The 22962-nt window shown below is 44.8% G+C and overlaps 1 protein-coding gene across 7 annotated transcripts in view; it reads left to right on the forward strand.

The window, feature by feature from the left end:
* Positions 1–22962, forward strand: part of PHKA2 (phosphorylase kinase regulatory subunit alpha 2) — a 74198-nt gene that overhangs the window by 20801 nt on the left and 30435 nt on the right. For 4 of the 7 annotated variants that reach the window (XM_027607776.1, XM_027607777.2, XM_027607778.2 and 1 more), the window contains 10 exons: positions 4241–4399; positions 7206–7253; positions 8167–8335; positions 10290–10372; positions 12881–12961; positions 14077–14175; positions 16200–16346; positions 17805–17858; positions 18465–18587; positions 21747–21842. In XM_027607776.1, coding sequence (XP_027463577.1) covers positions 4241–4399; positions 7206–7253; positions 8167–8335; positions 10290–10372; positions 12881–12961; positions 14077–14175; positions 16200–16346; positions 17805–17858; positions 18465–18587; positions 21747–21842 — 1059 coding nt within the window. The remainder of the gene's footprint in view (positions 1–4240; positions 4400–7205; positions 7254–8166; positions 8336–10289; positions 10373–12880; positions 12962–14076; positions 14176–16199; positions 16347–17804; positions 17859–18464; positions 18588–21746; positions 21843–22962) is intronic. The other 3 variants (XM_027607779.2, XM_027607782.2, XM_027607783.2) reach the window with 3 other exon arrangements.

The raw sequence follows: 22962 nt of genomic DNA on the forward strand, positions 1-22962 counted from the left end.
GGTACCTAGAGGAAGGACAACCCACAGCAGAAGCACAGCCGACCAGGGATGGTCATGAGGCATGGAGGAGAAATGAATGTTCCTTGTTATAAGCCACCAAGATTTTAGTGGTGTTTGTTACCACAGCACAGAAACCAAGCCCTGGGCCCAATTTATTCTAGGCCTTTCTCTCATAAACAGGAGACGAAAAGGGCACTTTCTCTAAATTAGAAGTGAAGTGGTAGAGAAGGTAAGCGCAGCTGACAAATGACTGAACCTGAATGACAAAATGCCCAGCTCTTGGCCCCTTGCCCTCAGTGAGACACAATTTATGTTGGGCTCCTCTGTCTCAGGCCTCTTCTAGAGTTTAAGGATGTCATTGCCAGTTCCCTTGCAGCAGGGGTGCCGAGTCCTTTAGCTCAGGCCTGTGCCATCTCCTCTAAGACTGCACTGGGCCACTACCATTGGCTCCTCATGGCTCTCCCGGTAGCTCCATTGTCTGAAATTGGCCCCATCCTCTTCCGTCATGGCCCCACACCTGTCACCACAGGAGAGTGGTAGTGGGTGCTTATTACAGAGATTTGTCACTAAGATTTATTTTTTTCAAGTGAAGTACATAGAGAGTTTAGTAGAATAAACAGAAAGGGAAGACTTATTTGAATGAGCAAAATTCAGGCCTTTGCCTTTACCAGACCTGGGGGTGGAGAGGGTATAGAGTTGCCAGGGTTTTTGTCTCAAGCGTAACAATGGGATAAATATATTAACTAACAATATTTACTGTAAAAATAAAAGAAGACCCCAGGCTTTTTTTTTTCCTAACAAAATTAATGATGGTTACATTAAGCTAACTTGTAGATTTTTTCCCCAACCACTGTCTCCATCTGATTTCCTAAAATAATTATATGAAAAAGTAATGTGAATGAAATCTGTTCAAATAGGTTGATAATATTTAGTTAGCAGTTAACTAAATATGTCTAGCACTAATTTGTGCTAGACATAGTCCAAAATGCTTGATTTGAATTTACTCGTGTAATCCTCACAAACAACCCTATGAGGTCTAGGTACTGTTCTAATCCCCATTAGGTAGACGGAGACACGGAAGTAATTTGCTCCAGGTCAGCTGGACGGTGGTAGAGCTTTTTACACAGGCAGTCTGTTTCCAGAACCTGTGCTCTTAAATACAATACACTGAAGTTTATGTGTGGGTATCCATAGAATTAAATTATATTTTTAAAAGACTGGAAAGCAGCATATGGTTAAAATGATCGTATCTGAGGCCACAGGCTTAGCCTGAACGGATCTACCCACTTGCCTCCTGCTGTCTGCAGTTTGCTTGTTTCTGTTTAGCTTGTAAAATTTGCATCTGCTGCGAAGGCCTTTTGCTCCCCCTCCATTTAGATAGCTAATGCAAGTAAAAGACCGCAGAGCTCTAAGGAGATGTACCTGTTGGCTGGGTCACAGAAGCCAGTGGGTGGGAGTGCAGGTGGTGCAGCATAAGCCCTCTGCGGGGGGGGGGGGGGGGGGGGGGGGGGAGGAGCTCGCAAAGGCAAAACCACTGGCTTGGCCTTAGAGGAAAGGACAGCGGACCGGCCATGGCGACAGACTGTCTCCCGGTCTGTGCTCTTTTCAGTTGTTCTGAATTGCATCAAAATGGAAACTCCCACATCTTCCAGCACAATACATTCTTTTTTATAGACTTTAAGAGAGAAGCAAGTCTTAGCCAGGGCTGCCATAACAAATACCATAGACCAGGGGCTTAAACAGCAGAGATTTATTTCTCACAGTTCTGGAGGTTGGGAAGTCCGAGCTCGGGGGGCCAGTGTGGCCAGGTTCTGGTGAGGGCCCTCTTCCGGGTTGTAGGCAGGCGGCTTTTTGTTGCAACCTCACAGGGCAGGAGGGAGCAAGCTAGCATTCTGACCTCTTCGTTTAAGGACGCTAGGTCCCCTTTCTGAGGGCTCTAACCTCATGACCTAATCGCCTCCCAAAGGCCCCACTTTCAAATAGCATCACAATGGGAATTAGATTTCAGCGTATGAATATGGAGGAGACAGGGGTGGCCCAGTGGCTCAATTGGTTAAGTGTCCGACACTTGATCTCAGCTCAGATCTGGATCTCAGGGTTGTGACTTCACGCCCCACATTGGGCTCCACGCGTGGAGCCTACTTAAAAAAAAAAAAATAAAATGAATATGGGGACACACAAACATTCAGTCCATAACAGTAAGTATTCCTTTCACTGAGTGCAGTAGCACCCCAAGTTAACATGGTTTGGGTATGGAGTTATGAATGTGGGGATCTCCAAAATACCTAGACTATGTCTCTATAGTGGAACGAGGGGTTCAGGCATTCTAGCTCTGGGTGGGGATAAACTAATCCAATTAAACAGTTAAGCCCAAACTGAAGAATCAAAGAAGTAACTTTCAGTTAACAGGACAGTGACACTTCATAATCCAAACCACACTTGGCACTATGTGTAAGCGGTCACTGCTGTGTCATTGGAAGGCTGTTTGTCTCAATGGACTCACGGTTGATGGGTACGCCAGGAAGGGGCTGATTTCTTTCCCTGGATCTCCTGATGAGTTGCTGTCCTGGGATTAGTCAACTGGCCTCAGAACAGTTCCAGTTGTTGGTGCATAGTGATTTTCTTAAAAACACCAGTCGTCCACTGTTGGAATAAGACTTGCACCTTCACTCAGTCATTTCTAGACTTCGGTTCTAGGCTTTAAAATGATTGATTTGTAATTGTTGGCTATGGAACGGTGTCAAAATACAGAATGCTGTTGCCCCTGAGGGCAGTATCAGTTGAGTTTTAGATGTTTTTGAAGAGGGCATAGGTTAGTTAAAGGAGAAAGTCAAATATTTAATGCCTTATGTGGGACCATTTGAAACTATGCCAATTTTTTTTTACCGAATATCCATGGCAGTATCACTTTGAAAGGACCCAACTTTTTTCATGAGCCTTCTTGTGAATAATTAAGAACGCTTTTGATTAATTTTGTTTAAGCTGGCAAGGCTCTGTATTTTATTAGATGTATTTTATTAGGTACATATTTCTTTGCGTATTTTCAGGAAAAGTCAACAAGGCTTTATCTTTATGTGACTCTTTTTCTACCTTACCCATTTTATGTCTAGGCACAGATTTTATTAGCACTGGCTTTTAAGAAAAACTTTACTGGGATATAATTTACTTATATAATTCATCTATTTAAAGTAAACAATGTAACGATTGTTAATATATTCACAGAATTGTGCATCATCAACACAATCAATTTTGGAACAATTAGATCACCCCCAGAAAGGAAGAAACCTGTTAACAGTCACTCACTCCCCACTTCCTCCCATCCTCCCCCCAACCCCAGCCCTAGACAACCACTAATCTACTTTCTGTCTCTACAGATTTGCCTATTCTGGACATTTCTTATAAATGGAATCATGCAATATGCGGTCCTCTGTGACCAGCTTTTTTTTACTTAGCATAGTGTTTGCAAGGCTCACGCGTGCTGTAGCATATATTAGTACTTCTTTCCTTTTTATTGCCGAATAATATTTCGTTGTTTGTATAGACCACATTTTATTCATTCATCGATTGATGGGCATTTGGGTTGTTTCCACTTTTGGGTTATTATGAATAATGCTGTTCCAAATATTGTGTATACTTTTTTGGTGTGAAGATCTGGCTTTTTAGTGATTCAGCTGCCCTTTTAAATATCACAGCTAAATAGGACCCCCGATGTGCTCTTGCTTAGTGCCTCCTTTTTAGGCACATGAAGTGTCTGGATCACAGACAAGGCAGTGGAGGCCAGTTGGGGTAGGCGGCTTCCCTGGGCGCATAGAGCTAGACTGGTGGAGTGGGATCCTGGATCCGGGTCTCTCGCTCCCAGGTTCAGCGCTTCACCAACTGGTGTGGAAACATGAAGGCAGAAGACGACCTAAAGCCTTCAGTGCGCAGATTTGTAAAAGTCTTGTAGGCTTTTTCTGTTTGCTGTTTCTTCTGTTTGTCACAACAGTACGATCTGGTTTGAAAGCAAAAGAACAAGAACATCAGAGTTAGAAGGTTCCTTAGAGACTTTCTAGTCTAATATTTCCGTAATATAGATGAGGAAACCAAAGCCCAGAAATGCTGTTGGGGGGCAGAGCAGGGACTAGAACTCCGATTTCTACTCTTCACCGCAGCCCTCACTGTGCCCTGTAAGGGTGAGCATTCGTTTGTCAAGAGCTGGGTGAGGGTTGTGCTGAGTCATTTTGTGTCTCTTCTCTAATAGAATCCCGTCACAGGGCTGCTGTCGGCCAGTCACGAGCAGAAGGATGCCTGGGTGCGGGATAACATCTACAGCATTCTGGCCGTGTGGGGCCTGGGCATGGCCTACCGCAAGAATGCTGACCGTGATGAGGACAAGGCCAAAGCCTACGAGTTGGAGCAGGTACTGTTGACGGGCAGCCATGTCTTGGCTGCTCAGCGCCTTTTCCTTAAACTGAGAAGCCTGGAAGTAGCTGTGCAGAACAGTTTGGTGTCAGCATTGCCTCCATTTCTGCTGTAGAGTATTTTAGGGAGGCGCTTAGGTGGTCTCCTTGATAGTTCTCTTTGAGATGTTTTTCCCTCCTTAAAAAAACCACCCAAATCACACTGTTCTGAAAAGGAAAAGAAAGCATCCAAATTTCTAACTAGCTGTATTTCTCTCACACATGCTCTGTCAATTTTATATATACTTATATACAAAATGTCATTATAAACTAATCGGTTGTTTTTAAAGAGTCAGCACACCAGAAATATACATTCCGAAGTGTAGTAGTCTGAAGTAGTCATGTTGAGAGGGTATTTATCCAAACAGTATTGCTATTTCTTAAAACATTTTTGGTATTTCCCTTAGAAATTCCTCTCTAGTCTGAACCATTCCAAAGCAGTCTTATGAATTTATAGTCAGTCACCCTTTCATTTTGAATCACATTGGTGTTGTCCAGTATTCATGCCTGTGTTACTGTATGGCACAATGAAGTACTTTTATTGATTTCCAAAATCAGAAACCAACATAGTCACCGAAGCAAAGATTGGCCATCATTGAGTGTGTAAGAGAATAATCTGCCCTTGAGCACAGGAGGTATTTTCAGAGTATTTTGAGTGATAGCGTTGAAGTAGGGAGCATTGACATAGAACAGTGTAGTTCTCTTAGCATGAGAGCCTTTGGGATTTATGTTTGATTCATATGTTCCTTACTGGCCCTCCCAGCCAGTGGATTATCAGGTTCAGGGAGAGTTCTTACAGCCCAATCAGTGTGTTACAGCAACCAAAGTGGGCAGGAGTGACAGGCAGCCTTGATGGCCATAGCAAAACTAGCAGAGGAAGCCGGTCTGTGGGAGCAAGGGAAGGACAGTTTGGATTTGACGAGACATGCTGAGTGTAAGGTGATAAAATCACCAAGTCTTAGAGGTAAGGGAAGAGGTCATTTTAAAATATGCCTACAGCAAGCACTGCATGCTCCTCCAAGAAGTTGGATGGTTATTATGTAAGTGAATCTTTCTTTAGCAGCATAATAATTTAATGTGGATGTTCATCAAACTTCCCATCCCCCTTTGAGACAAAATCGAAGTAAAGCTTGCCTGGCTACACACACGTGTGCATGCACACACCCTGTACCTCGGCTCTGTAAGCGTTTTCTGATGCAGGCTAGAGTCGACTAGATTTGCTGCGCTGTGACTGACAGTAGTGAGGCACGAACAGGCCACATTGTTGTGTTGAGTGTGGTTCATAACTAAAGAGAGACCTTTCCCTTGATTATGGAGGATAACACAGGATCTTCCCGTGATCCTCAGTAGGGCTGCTATTGCCTTTGGGGTGTACAGTTATTCATTGTGTGAGACTGTCACGCGCATCGCAGGACACTTAGGCTCCCTGGGCCCTACTCACTAAATGCCAGTAAGCCCCACCTTCATCATGGTGACAATAAAAATGCCCCCAGCCCCACATTTCCAGATGTTCCTCCACCCCTAGGGGATGGGAATGTCACCCCCAGTTGGGAACCACCATGCTTCTTCATAATGGAAAATAACTTTGTTTGAGGGGAAGTCAGTTGACAAATATTTGTGCTTTACCCTGTAGGAAATGTTAGTTATACCTTATGAGGTAACATTTTCTGCCTCAAAAGAGTTTATGTCCTAAAGTGAGATTGATTTCTAGAATCCTAGGATTTTAGAGACAGAAGGATCTGAAGGATGATTCATTCCAGATTTTTCTCTGGTAATTAACTTTCATGGCCTTTCACTATATTCTTGCCCTGCAGACCATGTACATTCTACAAGAGAATGGTCCTGGGTGGGGGGGACCTTCTTTCAGCCGGGCTACTTCGACCTACAGAATATCCCATTCTGTTGCCACTTGTGAATTAGCTTTATATTGTTTTTAATAGGATGGATTAAAACCAGCTTTTGATGGGTCTGAATTTCAGAGGAAGTGGGAAGCAATATTGACTAAGAGCTCAAACTCTGGAGTCAGATCCCTGGGTGTGGGCTCTGTCCTTGCTCCACCCCTTGCCTGCTGGGAGACTTTAGCAATGTTGCCTCATCTCTCTCAGCCTCAGGTTTCTTATCTATAAAGTGGGGTAATAACACGCGCCTCATAGGGTTGTTGCCAGAATTAGACAGAATCCAGTCCAGGTCAAGGGTTTTGTACAGTGCCTGGACAGAATGTCTGATTATCATAGTACTACTGTTATTATTCATAATGATAATGGTAATAGTTGGTTGCAATACATACTATTAAGAAACCTTGGCAGCTACTTGCATTTTGTAAGAACTTTACTCAATAGTCCTGTGATGGTGTCACAGATGGCTCTTTTGGCAAAGTAGCATTACTTTGGGGCAAGCATGGTGGACTTAATTCATCTCTGGCATAACAAAAAATAAAAAAGAATTGTGACATCAGAATTAATCCTCAGGGTACTAGGCTTGTAAAAATTGTCTTGCTAAAATACCAGTGAGGAGTCACTGGATTTTAGAACTGAAGGTGCCATCTGGTCCAACCCCTTTATTTGAGATGAATTACGGTATCAAGATTTTCTTTCTTTGTGATGGCGTGGAGATAATCTCAACAGTCAGAATGCTTGTATATGCTCAGGATATGCCTTCTCAGGGAGGTCTGTGGGCAGCCCTGGCTTACGGGCCATTGTGGTAAGGAGGTGGTTTTCAAGGAGCAGGGAAGCTGGCCTTGTCACCGATCCCACTTTCTTTCCACAGAACGTGGTGAAACTGATGCGGGGTCTTCTCCAGTGCATGATGAGACAGGTAGGCAGAAAATGACAAAAGTGTTTTCAGGTCATCTGAGTGGGCATTTTGTCACTTTCATGGTGACAACTAACATTCCTAAAGCGTTTTGAGCTTTTCTTCTCAAGTGGAAGAGAAATTAAAAATACTTGGCTTACTTTGTCCTTTAAAATTATCTTCAATAATCATACTATAGAACCACAGACTCAAAGGACCCTGTTTCTAACAATCCTTTTGAAGAGTTATTTGTGTAGAAGGAGAGCATGCCCTTTTTTTAAACAGGGATGAAATCATTGTTTTTAAAAGCCACTCTCGGACAGCCATGTAGTATTGTTTATTCTGTTGAGCTTATATATAGAGGGGTTTCTTCCCATTTGAGTTGAAATGCTTGAGTAAAGTTTAAGGCTTGACATTACTGTCTACTGGCATTTCAGTGGGGGGGGGGTGGTAAATAAAATAATTCATTGAGCTCGTACTATGCACAGAACCTCATTATGGGATTTGCCCAGATTCCAAAATGAATGATACTGTCCCCACCCTTCAGCAGCATGTGCCTGGTTACTCTTCAAAGCCCTAGTTCCTCTTTTCCTTTTGACATAAGGAAACAGGAAGCTGAAGTTTAAACGGGTCCTCTTCCCTCTCTCTCTCGCAGAGCGCCTACCATGTGTCACAGCTCCGGCTGGGCATATGCACACAAGGAAAACCCTTTGGCTTGGCCCATCGCCCTGTAGAGCTTGTTAAAATCCCCCTGGGCTGGGCCATATCTGGTGTGGACAGGGAGAATCCCCCACACAGCTCCTCCGTGTGGTGCTGCCTTCCATCTCTCTGGCTCTCAGAGGTAGCAGCTAAGAGGTCTAAGAGCAAGAGACTGGGTGTGGCCTCTGCCAGCCGTGAAGCCCTTAACCATGTGGAGCCGGCTTGCTCTCTCCCTCAGGTGGCTAAAGTGGAGAAGTTCAAGCACACTCAGAGTACCAAAGACAGCTTGCACGCCAAGTACAACACCGCCACCTGCAGCACCGTGGTGGGCGACGACCAGTGGGGCCACCTCCAGGTGGATGCCACCTCCCTCTTCCTCCTGTTCCTGGCCCAGATGACTGCCTCTGGTGAGCCAGGGCCCTTGGAGCCCATTGTACAGGGAGTGGCAATCCAGAAGGGAGCAGGGAGGGGCAGGCATTGATCCACATTCAAAGTAAGTTATTTCTGTAAAGAAAAAGCATGCATGTTTATAATACCACGTACATTGACTCAGTGACCTGCCAACGGCCAGCCTTCTGAGGACCTATAGGACAAAGGGCTGTCGAGCCAGCTCTGGTAGCATCTCTCTGGCTGATCCCAAAGCTGGCCTGGCCCCTTCACCTTTTCCTCTCACTTCCCTCTTCTAGACACACACTCATTCACCTGAATTATATTCAAACAGCATAATTTCTAGAACTCCATAGCCTCCATGCTGGGAGTGGGCCAAAAACTCCCTGACTGTGAGCATTGTTCCTCAGCCCAAGCTGTTGGCTTCCATGGCAGCTTGGACACCAGGTCTCCTGAGCTCCAGACTGTAGTGTGTTTCTGCTAACCAAATGGTCTCTTGCATGACAGAGTCTGCTGCAACGGCCCCCAGGGGTTAGGTCATTTAGCTGCTGTGCCTCAGTGTTCTTAGCCCCAGTCCAGTAAACTGACCTTCTGAGTTAGAGGCTTCCCGTGAATTTCAGTCTGCAAATATGAAACTCTAAAGGTAGCAGAAATCAGTAAATAATATTGTTATAGCTTTGTGAATAAGCCAGGCATTTATAAAAAATACTTTTTGGTTATGAAAATTAAAATGGCTCACTGTAAATAGTTTGGAAAATAGAACAAAATACAAAGAAAAAAGTTCTACTGCCAACTTTCATTTGGATGTGTCTCTTCTAAGTCTTTTTCTTTTTTTTTTCCAATTTAGGGTCATATTGTTTACATAAATAGTAGTCGTTATTATATAGAATTATAACTTAAGCATTTTCCCCATGATCTTACAAGCTCTTCATAAATATAATTTTAGCAACTTTATCAATGGATATGCCATAATCAAATGATTCCTTTATTCCTTTTTTCTCCTAGTGTAACTGATGTTGCAATCCAACTTTTTTTTTTTTTAAAGATTTATGTATTTGAGAGAGAGAGGTGGGGGGAGAGGGGCAGAGGGAGAGGGAGAGAGAATCCTCAAGCAGACTCCCTGCTGAGCATGGAGCCCGATGCAGGGCTCCATCCCGAGACCCTGAGGTCATGTCCCAAGCTAAGATCAAGAGTCGGCTGCTTAATTGACTGAGCCACCTAGGTGCCCCACAATACCAACTTTGACCCCCATCTCTACTTGCTTCCTTCTGTTGGATAGACTTCAGAGGCTATTTATATATATTACCAAATTGTTTTCAGAACAGTTTACTAGTTAAACTCCCCCTACTGATGTAAGAGTTCATATCTACCATACCCCTATCAGCTTCAAAAATCCATACTTTTCAAAATATGTGTATTTGCCATAATCACCTAAACATTTGAGGGCCCAAGCAAAAGTCCGGCTCTCTGGATCACCACCTACTTCAACGAGTCAATGCAGCTCCCTGGGGAGGTCTGGGGAGCTCGCCATCCCACAAGGTCAAGGGCTGTCTCTTGAAGGTGGAGGCTCTATTTTACCTATCTGCCATAGGGGAAAGGTACCCACCCTTCGACTCATTCAAGGATAAGAACAGTGTCTGGTTGCTCTGGGCTAAAATTTGTGCTTTGTTGGAAACTTCTTTGCGCAAATCCAACACTAGCAGAAGGCCCCACACCTCTTTCAGCCTTTTCTATCCGTAGGCACACCCGCATTCCTTCCTTCCTTTCTCTTTCTGAGATTAGACATTGGCTGTTTCAGTTTACTTCAGATTTAATTTTTGATGCCTAGTAAGAAAAATGAAAATGGGGGAAAACAAAAAATGAGAGTACAGGAATTTCTTTCCTAGTATGATATTTGTAATTTGGGAGTGGCAGCACACACATCTCTCCTTACAACATAACTCTGTAACTTTACTGTTTGTTTCTCTTTACTAGGTTTACGTATTATTTTTACCCTTGATGAGGTGGCCTTCATCCAGAATCTTGTTTTTTACATAGAAGCCGCGTATAAAGTTGCTGTAAGTATCAACCCTGGTAGTTTTTCAGGTGTCCCAGTTCAAAAGAATAAAAATCATACAGGTCTTGGAGGGCCAGGCTGTTTGGGGCTGATCAGAAAGTTGGCAAGATTCGAGCTCCAAGATTGTCACCTCTGCACACAAAGTACACGTTTTTGTCCTGGGACCCAGTTGAGGAGTTGATGTTTTTGGAATGCACCACATGCTCTGTTTGAATCCTTTGTACTTATTTTTTAAATTTTTTTTTAAAGATTTTTATTTATTTGCGAGAGAGAGAGAGAGTGCGCACAAGCAGGGGGAGCGGCAGGCAGAGGGAGAAGCAGCCTCCCTACTGAACAGGGAGCCTGATGCGGGGCTCGATCCCAGGACCCTGGGATTATGACTTGAGCCGAAGGCAGCCGCTTAACCGATGGAGCCACCCAGGCACCCCTATGCTTATTTGAAATAAGACCCTAACATGTCCTGTAGCCGGCACACAGGCCGGCTGGAATCCGGGTGAAGGGCAGCAGCATCAGCTTGTCAGTAGGAGCTGCAGAGCCGTGCGTGCGGATCACCCCAGGCAGCCCACAGGCAGAGGGGCCAGAGCCGGATGTGTGCCCCAGGCCAGGTATGGGTGGCTGTAAATGTGTATAAAGCCCAGTGCCTCCAAGCTTCTGCTGATACGGCAGGTGGAGCCTCATGCACTTCTAGTTGTTCTAGAACAACTGACCTGGGCAAAGCTGACTGCAAGGGCAGTAAAGAAAGGGTAGGGTTTGGTTTGTTTGTTTGTTTGTTTGTTTGTTTGTTTAAAAAGCCACTGTGGTTGAAAGCAAGGGTCAGCAAACATTTTCTGTAAAGGGCCCGACAGTAAATAGCTGTTTTCGCCTCTACGGCCCCTGTTGCTTCTCACGTCTGCCCTTGTTGAAGAAAGGCAGCCATAGATAGCACGTGAACACGTGAGCATGGCTCTGTCCCAGATAGACCTTCTTTACAGAAGTAGGTGGCAAACTAGGTTGGGTCTGAGGGCTACCTAGGTCTAAAGAGGCGATTCTCAATGAGGGGCAGTCTGCCCCTCCCAGGGGACGTTTGGCAACATCTGGAGACGTTATTGCTACTGGCATCTAGCTGGCAATGGTGGGGGATGCTGCTGAACGGCCCGCGGTGCACAGGACTGCCCCACAACAAAGAATGGTCCAGCGCAAAATGTCAGTAGCACCGAGGTCTAAAGAAACCAGAGGGGAGTGGAAAGGGTGGGACTTTAGTTGGACCTTGGAGGGTGAGCAGGGTTTAGAAGAGCAGAAGGGTGTGGGAATAGCGGGAGCCGTACTGGGTAGGAATGGGCTCTGAGTGTGGGAGGGGTCCTTGGGGAGAGGGGCTGTGGAGGGAAGGAGCAGACTTCTCCTGCAGGCAGAGTTTTGGAGACTTAGCACAAACCCAAGTCTGCTTGTGGGCATGCCGGGGATGGAGGCCACATGACGGAGGTGTGGCCAGCCGCAGGGATTTGACGGAGCCAGTGCTGAATAGGCAGTTTGTCATTTGAGATTCTTGCACAGGGGAGTTAGCTGATCGGGCAGTTTTTGAGGATGAGTCACTTGGATCCAGGGTTGGAGTGAGAATGGGTTGGCATGTGGAAAGGCCCGAATGTGAGGAGCACTGAAGGCCGGAGTCCTGGGCCTCAGCTAGAAGGCATGCCAACAGGAAAGAGTCTAACGCCGCTCTGGCGTGCCTATGTCTAAATGTGCACATTTTGGAAATGTTCCTCTTTGCAGATCAAATAATAAATACTGAAATTTTGGCACTGGTCCTGTTCTTGTTGGCTTGTAATTTTTCAGTAGTGCATGTAGCATTATTTCAAAACAGTATCCAGTGCTTGCCTTTCTTCAGTGAAAATAAAAATTATAAAAGTTAGGTATGCATGTATCACATCCTCTGTATGGATGGAGTGTTGTGAGCCAATTCACAATAACTGGTTTTAAAAGACCAAGAAAGTTCAGTATTCTGTGCCTCAGTTTTGATTTTGGCCTCTGTTACTTGCTTAGCATTTTCCCCCAAGAGGTAACACTAGAAATAGGTATTAAATTATATTAAATGGCTTGGTTGGCTTCAATTAGTTATAATACATTTGTTAAAGTTTCTTTTTTCTATCTTACAATTTAATATAAGTTCAAAGGGATCAGCTAAATAGAGGGGCAGCATTTCATTTGATTTGAAGATAAATAAAACATTTTGTTCTCTACAAATCAGGAGTTTCTTACAAATTGATAACTTTTGGGAATAAGAAAACTGAGAGTGTCTTTGCATGCATTTTTGTTCCACTTGAGTATTTACTTGCAAAATTCTGCACAGAGGTCAAATGAAGTGAAATTGAGGACAAGCACAGCCTGAGTATATAAAGCCATGAATTCAGTAAAACCTTGGAGAAGGGAGATTCATGTTTCGTGGTGCCTGTGGTAACATAACAGAATTATTTTTCCATAGCACTTCTCCTCTACCTCTTTTTCCTGCTCTGATTACTACCTTTTTCTTCCATAGGATTATGGAATGTGGGAACGGGGAGATAAGACTAATCAGGGCATTCCGGAATTGAATGCAAGCTCTGTAGGAATGGCCAAGGTAACACTCTTGACCTGTTCGTTCTTCCTTCTGTGTAGTTCTACTGCTTTGATTTGGTTCTCAATCTTTAGGGGTTTGGATTTAATCTGATTAGCATATTTTTCAAAAGTCGGCTGCTAGTATGAAATTCAAGTGGCACATACACCCCAGCCTACTGAGATTATAGGTAAAGGATGTAGGTTTCCTTACCCTGAAATGTGCGTGAGCCAGAAATTAAGCGCCCTCCTTCCTCATTATCCATTATTATCACTCACAGGTCTAAGGTCTTGCTGTTGTCTGAGCACCTGGATGTGTGATATCCAGTTGTCTTTTCTGGGTTATAAAGAAGGTTGAAGAAAATAACCGCTTTGTAGGGCAGGGCTTACAAGTTCAAGTCTATGGAGTCAGGTCAGGCAAGTAACATAAACAAGTGAAGCAGGCCAGATAGAAAAATATTGGAGGGTACTGGGGACACTGGGAACTTTCTCTAAAGGTATTCCAATTCAAAATCATTTTTAAAAATTTCTTTAGGCCGAACAGAACATGGCTGTGGGGCAGATTCAGTCCGCCAGCCACCAGTTTACATCTCTTGTCCTCCACATTTCACTCCCTCCCTCCCGCTCAAGAGTGAAGTACATGCTTGGATAGAATAAAGACTCTAGAGCTAGAATTTTCAAAGCAACAAGAAATATGTTCGGTGAAGGTCAAGTGACAGAAAACATACTTAATACTAAAAGAATTAACTTTAAGTGGCAGACATGCTAATGTTAGAATTAACACATAAAGATGAAAGAAAAGCTGTCCGTGAATTTAGTGCGCCACCCCCCCCACCACCAATGTTATGAACTTGTTAATATTTTATTTTTCGGTCAAATACTGACTTCATTTGGGGAAATGTTTGTCTATTTTCTCTTTCTTGTTTCTGCAAAGAGCAGCAATGTACAGGGAAGGCCTGATTCCACTGAAAATAAGGATAGAACATGTCTATAGGACACTTTAGCTGAATTTTAAAGATGTGTGTTTCGTCACCTTTGGCAACACATGTATGCTAGATCGCTTAATGGGAAAGGAGGAGTACTGGATATGGGCATGTATGTTTACTAGAAAGAAAAAGTGGTTCATACCTGTGCTTGTAGGCAGCTCTTGAGGCAATTGATGAACTGGACCTTTTTGGAGCCCACGGAGGACGCAAGTCCGTGATCCACGTCCTGCCTGATGATGTCGAACACTGCCAGGTAGCAGCTCCAGCCTCTCATGGTCTGGACAGGAGGGAAGGAGACTGATGGAGTAGAAGACCTGGGTTCCGGTCACATTCCTCACCTTTCTTTCTTTTTTTTTTTAAGATTTACTTTTAAGTAATCTCTACACCCCACATGGGGCTCGAACTCACGACCCTGAGATCAAGAGTCGTGTGCTCCACCGACTGAGCCAGCCAGGCACCCCACACTCCTCACCTTTCTAGCTCGGTAGTACTTGGCTTCTTTGAGCTTCACCCTATCCATAAAATGGGCATACTGGCACCTTCCCCTCCTATTGCACAGGGTGGTGGTAAGGATCAGAGTAAATCAACTTAGTTCGTCAGAGCACCCTGCAAGCTGAGAAATGCTGGGTAAACCTAAGACACAACAGTGGCGAGGTATATATATATATATATATATATATATATATGTGTGTGTGTGTGTGTATGGAGTCAACAATCAGAGCAACCTTGTTTGGCTGGAGGCAAAATCTGATCTGATTGTTGAGCATATAGGTGGTTTTCTCTCAAGTTTCTCTCATGATGCCACCAAATTGAATGACCAGCAAGCAGTAGTTCACTTGGGGAGGGGTGGAGATGGGTGGAAAGGAGAGTGGAGGAGAGATGAGATGGGAGAAATGACAAATTAGTAGAACCTGCATGAAATACAAGTCAGAGAAAGGAGAGATTTGTTGCAGATTAGGGGAGTCCGTTGAACAGACAGTAGGTCACCCGTTGTTGGTCAGTCAGCAAACTCTTAGTGAGGGCCCACTGTGTGCCACATCCCGTGCCGGGGTTATGGGAGTGAGAGCCTTGCAAACTTGTTAGCAGAGAGCTTCTGGAGGGAGTGTGTGTTTCCAGGCAGAGAGCTTAAGGGAGAGCAGCTAGTTAAAGAACTGGGCTTGGGGGTCAGTTCACTTGAGAAAATGAAGCTTTATTCTGCAGCTGAAGGGTTCCCCATCTTTACCCCCTTTGCAGCTCATCCATTTTCCCACAATAAATAGTCCATAATGGGGACTCTGCTGTTTCTTGGGCTACAGTTTAATAGAGGCGAGCTGATGTGCATCTTAATAATGCCTAGTCCCTAGTGGAAACTGTGTGAGCTCTGTGGCCAGCTGGGCCTGGCTTAGAATTCTTGTTCTGTCACATGAGGCTCTGTGTCTGCATCTCAGTCAGCCCTCATGCGTGAACTGGACAGAGTATCCAAATTCCTTCTTTATAAAATGGAAAAAAAAGTTGTTAACATGACCAAATGGGATTTATTCTAGGAATGCAAAATTGGTTTAACATCTGAAAATCAATTAATGTAGTACACCATGTTCATATGAGATTTAATATGCTTATGTTTGCAGGGCTCTAGCCCCGTGTCTATACACATTAGATCCCAAAGTCAGCTCCCTTCCCTTCCCAAACTTATCACTTTCACCTTCCTTTAGTTTATAGTGCCTAGTCCAACCACCTTATAATCAAGGCTATATTATAGTGCCACTAAGTAACCCTAGTTCTAGGATTAAAGTAATTCTCTTATTTACCGTTTTACCTGAGTGTTTGTGTGGTCTCTTGGATTTGACTCCTTCACATGGGTTTTGATCACCCAGTCATGTTCCACAGAAGCCAGACATTTCTCCGTGCTTGCCCTGTATGTGTATTCTTCTCTGTCTTTATCTTCACAGCCAGGACACCCTGGCCTGCTGACACAGTAGCCCTTAGTTCCTCACCTGCATGTCCGAAAGACACAGCAAAGTCAACAGAAGGCCCCCAAGGGAGGGAGCCCAGCAGTTCTCAGCATGGGCTCCAGGCAGTACTGTGCTCTCCCTGACCCTCTCCTCTCCTGCGAGAAACAGGAGTCATTGGCTGGGCAGGCGAGGTCCCCCAGTGGGGGCTCTGTTGGTAGGAAGAAGCTCTACTCAAAATCGGCAAACTCATTTAAATGTTTCTTGGGTCTAAGGTCATGGTCTCTAGATACTGTATGCAACTGTTCATGCTTCCCAGATTCAAGCCACCTCTTTGTTTCTCATTCAGTCTATTCTGTTCTCCATGCTGCCAAGAGCATCAACATCTAAGGAGATTGACGCTGGACTTCTTTCCATTATCTCTTTCCCGGCCTTTGCAGTGGAAGATGTGAACCTCGTGAATGTGACCAAAAATGAAATTATTTCCAAGCTCCAGGTAAGGGTTGATCATGCTGGTGCCCTTCCGCCCTGTGTTAAGTGCCCCTTTCATGATGACATGGAGCAGCTCACCCAGGCCTTGGTTCTCCATGAGGTCAGTGCCTTCGTTTATCTAAGCGGGATCCAAAGCCAAGTGTACGGGTGAGAAAACAGTCTCAGGTTGATCGAGTGCCCTAGTTCTTTTCCCGCTAGCAGAGCTTGAACTCCAGCCAGCACCTTTGAACCCCAATTCGTACCCCTCCTGTACTTCTAAAGCAGAGCTTCTTAACCCTTTAGAGATCACAGACTTCTTTGAGAATCTCTTGAAAGGTATAAGGTCCCTGCCAGAAAAAAATGCACACGTCCCAATATCCTCCAACTCTACACACAATTTCTGGGGGCTTAACAATCCCAAAGTTAAATCGAGCTTAAGAAAATCCCTGCTCTGAGGTGAAATGCAGGAACTATGACATAAGATACCAAACTGAGAATGTTATTAAATAGCCCAGGCAACTGAACTTCTCAGTAAAATGATCAAGATGTAAGTTTTCTTTAAAAAAAAAATAAGTTTCTTGAGCCAAAATCTTCATGTTGATGATCCTACTTAGATTCCGTAAAAAATGCCTTTAGCCCTTGGATACAGAGGGAATGAAGGGTCTCTAGTCATATCCCCAAAGAAGCTGTCTCATGGTTTAGTGGAGAAAAAGGAAGCTCTTTTAGCTTGTCCCAGTAGGCAGGGAGTCAGTGCAGGGAATGAAGTGTTTAAAGGAGAGCAGGTTCTTGGCTGGGCCTCCCCAGAACTCCCAGAACTCTATGGGGCTGGCCGCTAGGAGCCCCCACGCACTTAAGAAACTGGGAAATGGACACCCAACACTGTGATCCAGGGACTAGGGAGGCAGATCGAGGGCTCAGTGCCACCATCCTTCTTCCTTAACACCCAGGAAGCTGGAGAGGATTACTGGAGCCTGCCCCAAGAAAACCAGCAAGAGCCCTAGGCCAGAGGAAGCCCCACCCACCCCACCCTGCCCCTGCTTCCACCTCGCTGCATCCAGAGCCTAACTGTGAGGAGTCTGGAATGTCCTTTTGGTTTTCCAGTCTTTCAGGTCAAAGCAGTCCAATCCAAGTATCTGCCCTGGTGGCCTCTGTGAGCGATGAGGGTCCCTCTGCATCTTTGCGTGACACAGCCGGTCAGAATGAGGGCTGGTCATTCTGTGAACTCTGAGTAATTACTCTCCCAGCCCTGATACGCCTATGGAAAGTTTTGGCATTCCCTTCTCAGCACTGATCAACCCTGAATTTCCTTGGCTTATTACTTAAAAATAATTTTTGTATTGATAACAAAGAGCACTTGGTACACATTTTGTTACTAAAAGATTCATGGGAATGGGGGTGGAGGGCCAACACGAATCAACAGAAAAAGACAAAGAAATTCTTCTCTTTCATCAAATGCACTTTTTTTTTTTTTTAATCTTCTTAGGGGCGTTATGGATGCTGTCGTTTCCTTCGAGATGGTTATAAAACCCCAAGAGAGGTTGTATTTAAATATTGTTTCGTATGATTCCTTAACTGCTTCATATTTAAGTCACCACCGTGGTGTTCCCCCTCTCTCGATTATAAAATTACATGTTAGAATATTGGACGGGGAAGTCTTAATTTTGAAGACAGCAAGGCTGGAGTTAGGCAGTAGAATAATAAGATCATCAGGAGGACAGCAAGCTGGTGGTTTAAAACCAGCCTGTAGGCATGGACACTCAGTTCTGCGGCTCCCACGATGTGTTCAAGAGAAACTGTGGCCTCCCTCTCAAGTTGCTTTGCCACAGTGACTGATAGAGTGATTTCAGTGAAACAGATAGTCTGCTGAGCACTGTGATAGGCAAATTGCTATTTATTTGTTAGCAATCTAGGAAGCTTAATATAATAAACCACCAAGGAGTCTTGTGTACATTTCTGATAGACATTTCTGAAATTTTACCATGGAAAGCTGCCAGAAATAGCATCTCCGCATTATAGCCAACTCCTAATCCTAGCAGCCGCAGAGATGCAGTGATTCAGAAAGCGAGGGAAACCCAGTGAGCTACAGGGGGATTATATATGTAATCTGACAGTACCTTTCAGAAGGTTTCCTGTTTGATTCCAGGACCCAAACCGATTACATTATGACCCTGCTGAGCTCAAGCTCTTTGAAAACATTGAATGTGAATGGCCTGTGTTCTGGACGTATTTCATAATAGATGGGGTCTTCACTGGCGATGCCGTTCAGGTGAGAACATGCTGGGTGCTGTGTTGACAATCAGCATTTTCATTCCCTCGGTGTGCTGAGTGTTATTAGAACATAAGGTTATGCAAGAATTTAGGGCACCGTTTCAGTTATCTGTTGTCGCTTAACAAGCTTTCCCAAAATGTAGTGAATTAAAGCAACGGCTATTTTGTTTATTTGCTCATGATTCCACAATCTGGGCAGGACTCAGCAGGGACAGGTTGTCTCTGCTTCGCTTGGTGTCAGCTGGTTCACTGGGGCTTGGAGGATCTACTTCCGACATGGCGTCACTCACGCGGCCGGCAGCTTGATGCTGGCTCTTGGCCCAGGCCTCGCTTCGCCTCCATGTGGCTAGCTTGGGCTTCTCACAGAATTGTAGTGTCTGAGCAGTTAGGCTTTTCACCCGAGAATGCACAAGCAAGAGCTGCTAAGCTTTCTTCAGGTTTAGGCCCCAAACTGGCAGTGTCCTCCTGTTGCTTTTTTTTTTTTTTTTTAAGATTTTATTTATTTATTTGACAGAGGCACAGCGAGAGAGGGAACACAAGCAGGGGGAGTGGGAGAGGGAGAAACAGGCTTCCCACCGAGCAGGGAGCCAATGCGGGGCTCTATCCCAGGACCCTGGGATCATGACCTGAGCCGGAGGCAGACGCTTAACTGACTGAGCCACCCAGGCGCCCCCCCTTCTGTTGCATTCTAATGTTTAAAGGGTCATGCCACATTCAAGAGGAGGGGACTGCACAAAGGCCTGAGTACTAAGAGGTGGGGTTCATCGGGGACCACAGATAGTTCTGGTTGTCCTGTTGTTTTTTTCAGACCAGCCTAGGCTTTTGCCGTCTTCGGCTCTAGTATAAAGGTACTGTCAGCGAACATCTTATTTGATGTAACAGCATTCTAGAGGGTTCCCAGCCTCCAGCCTCACTCCCTGCTGTTTCTCTATACCGGTTGCCAGGGGCATCTTATTAAAAGGCAGATTAGATTATGCTACTGCCTTACTTAAGAGCTTTGAAAGGCTCCTGCTTGCCTTGGGATGAAGTATAAGGTCTTCTCCTGTTTTGTAAGGCCCCATAAAACCTGGCCCGATTTCTTACTGCTCACTTAACTTCCTTGAGTTCTGTGATGCGAGTGCCCTGAAACCCTTTCAGTCCTCTGAAGAGGCCATGCTGTCTCCCCTCTTCTCAAGTGCCCAGGCTCTGCTTTTCTCCCTCAGCTGTGTCTCTCTCCCTCACTTGATTTGCTGCAGATGTCTCTTTCAGAAAGCCTTCTCTGACCCTAAACGCTGGATCGATGCCCCTTTTACATGTCCCCTAGCACTTACCGCAGTATGGCCCCTATAGCTGTAGTTAGTTTACCTGTCAGAGCACCCTGGTAGAGGTGGTCTCTGTCCAGTTCACTAATACATTCCCTGTGCCTGGTATGCAGTAAGTGCCGAGTAAAGATTTGTTCATGCCACATTCATTTGTTCGAGACAGATTTCTTTAGCATTTGCTGCCATGCATACGTTGGTAAGTAGAACAGACCCGTCCTCGTGAAGCTTATGTGAATGACTGACAAACTCGAATGCTTTAGTGTTTTCTTAACCTGTTCAGACCACATGCACTGGGGTGGGACGAGCAATCCAAGGTTTATTTGGGTTTTGAAAGCTTCCTCTGCTCAGAAATTCTGAGAGTGGTTTCAAAAGTGGCTATAGGGGCCAAGGGCAGGCTGCCCCAAGATGGGCCACTTTGGCATGAACATTGTTTTGAGTTAAAAGTAATCAGAACCCAGTAGATTGGGGAAAACTCTTGACCTCCCCCTCAGCTGCCTGCCTGTACCAGCAAGAGAGCTACTGACACAGATTCCTCTTTACTTAAGAAACTTCTGTGCATCGCAGGGCCACCTTTGTTTTCCAAACATCTCCTCTCACCTTCCTGCAAATGCTCTTCCTTCCCTGTGTGTCCTCAGAACCCCACCCCTCTCCTGAGCTCAGGAGCTCAGGTAAGCCACTTGGTGCCTCACTGTCTTTGGAATATCCCATCTGTGTGGATTCCCCGTACATATATGTAACTAAGTTTGATTTTTCTCCTGTTAATCTGTCTCATGTCAATTTGATTCTTAGCCTAGCTATAGAAGGACCTTGAAGGGCAGAGAAAATTCTTCCTCCCCGACATGGTAGTAAGCTTGAAATGTTAATGTTCCCATATTGTTGATTCTTACTGTTATGCTTTTGCAATGATCTTGGGTCTTATGTTTTCTGTCTCTTTATCCCAGAACTGAAAAGTTTCAAAAGGATTGAGTTAGAATTTCAATTGTGAGGAAACTTGATAATTATTAGAAACAAACAAAAAAGCTGAGAAGACAAAAAAGAATGTGCTCAGGACCTTATTTTTTAGGTCTCACAGAATTAACTGCTCTTATGCCTATTCTGTCTTTTCCACTTGCTGCCCAATGACCTTTAAAAAATGACACACCCCTGGTCAGATTTTGCTGTCCACAAATTTCAAAAGAAAAAGAAATGAGATGTAGAAGGCTTTTGACTAGGCTCTCTAAAGATGAAACGTGTTAAACAGCTGGGTGGCTGGTTAAGGGTTTTCCCTTTTTTGTTTGTTTCCTTTTCATATGTAGGTTTTTTTTTTTTTTAAATCACTGCCTTTTTAATTGAATGGAAATGTTTATATCAGCAGCTTTCATTATATTGAGTAGTGCATCCTAAGAATTGGGGTACATGGATCATAGTACACACACTCCCTTTTCCACACATCCGGTGCGCTTTGCAAATATTTCCTGAGCAGTAAGTGCTTGAATGAGGGCCTTTTAAGTGGAAAACTACAGACAGGTAGAACCGGGATGCCCTGCTTAAGGTCTGGCCTCGACTCCAAGAAGCTTATATAGTCTAGCTGGTGAGACACAATTTACGTATGTTGAGAAGTTAAGGGTGAAATGTTGAAGTCGTGAGTTAAAGACAACACGGAAAAGGCCAGCGCCTTCAGGTCCTCCTAACCTCTGCTGTCAGCAGGAGTGCTGGTCCCTCCTGCACTCCCTAACTGGAAGGTGTTCGCGCATTTCTTGACCCTGTGTCCTACTAATAATCTGTTTGTTGCCCCGAGAGGTGTTTTTCTGTGATGCACTCCCATGGCAGTATTAATGGCGCCTCTCTCATGCTGTGGGGATGGGGCTTTTTTCCAGGTGCAAGAATACCGAGAGGCCCTGGAGGGAATATTAATCAGAGGCAAGAACGGGATCCACCTGGTGCCAGAACTGTATGCCATCCCGCCCAACAAGGTAACCGAGCACTGCATAGCTGGAACGAAGTGGGTTTGTGCTTGGCCTTTGGGTATTTTTCATCCCCCTTTCAGACCTAACACTTTTTGTCCCGAAGTGGTTGCTAGAGCACCAAGCTAGGTACGGGGCACAAAGGGCTTACGGCGGCAGCTCTGCCTCTGTGAGGCTGCAGGCTAGTGGGGGATGGAGGGCAGGCACAGCAGCGGTGCTGCGAGGGCATAAGAGGTGCAGGCCAGGGGAGACCCCCAACACCTGCACGGGGAGGCAGGGGCTGGTGCTTGGGTCGAGGCAGGCCAGAACCAAGCTGTCTTTCGATCCAGACACTTTGCCTTCTTTGCTTTGCATCATCTATTTCTCATTCAAGATCTTTACAGTCTTCCTTAACACTACTTATATTTCAAACTGCCTTAACACAACAATCGGATTATGAAAGCAATCCTGTACACTGCAAAACATCCAGGATTCTATAGAAAGAAGAACATACTTCTCTCTGCTCTTACTACCCAAAGATAACCAAACTTACTCCCGAAGAGAACTCTGACGTTTTAGAGACTCTCCTGCCACACTATTATCCTATTTGATTATTTGATTACTGACACATTTTAATTCTGTTCAGTTTATGAGTTTAAGTTCTTCTTAATATGTACTACTGTGGCAAATTTTAACAATCTATTAATAACATCACTGATTAATCCACATGCAGAGTATGACTCCCCTCATGGTGTGATTTTTCCCTTTTGGAGAAGGATTTCTTCAATTGCTTTGTTTTCCGGAGGGAAAAAGTAGTCACTAACATTACCCCCAACCAGCGTTGTAATGGCAAGACACCCAAAGGTCGGGGGCACCTGGCTAGCTCAGTCAGTAGAGCATGTGACTCTTGATCTTGGGGTCGTGAGTAGCCCCACAATGGGGGTAGAATTTACTTAAAAAAAAACAAACAAAGGTCAGCATGGAGTTTACAACAGAGAAAATTGCAGACTAACTTTTACAATGTGTAGCCAGCACTGTCCATCCCAAAACAACTGTAGCTAATTTTGATGAGTCAGAAGCCCCCAATGGATTCAGCTTATTGAGTCCCTGATGGAAAATTAGTGATCAGATAGTACAGCAGTGTTTTCCT

Source organism: Zalophus californianus, chromosome X (assembly GCF_009762305.2).
Source record: "Zalophus californianus isolate mZalCal1 chromosome X, mZalCal1.pri.v2, whole genome shotgun sequence".
Taxonomy (NCBI): domain Eukaryota; kingdom Metazoa; phylum Chordata; class Mammalia; order Carnivora; family Otariidae; genus Zalophus; species Zalophus californianus.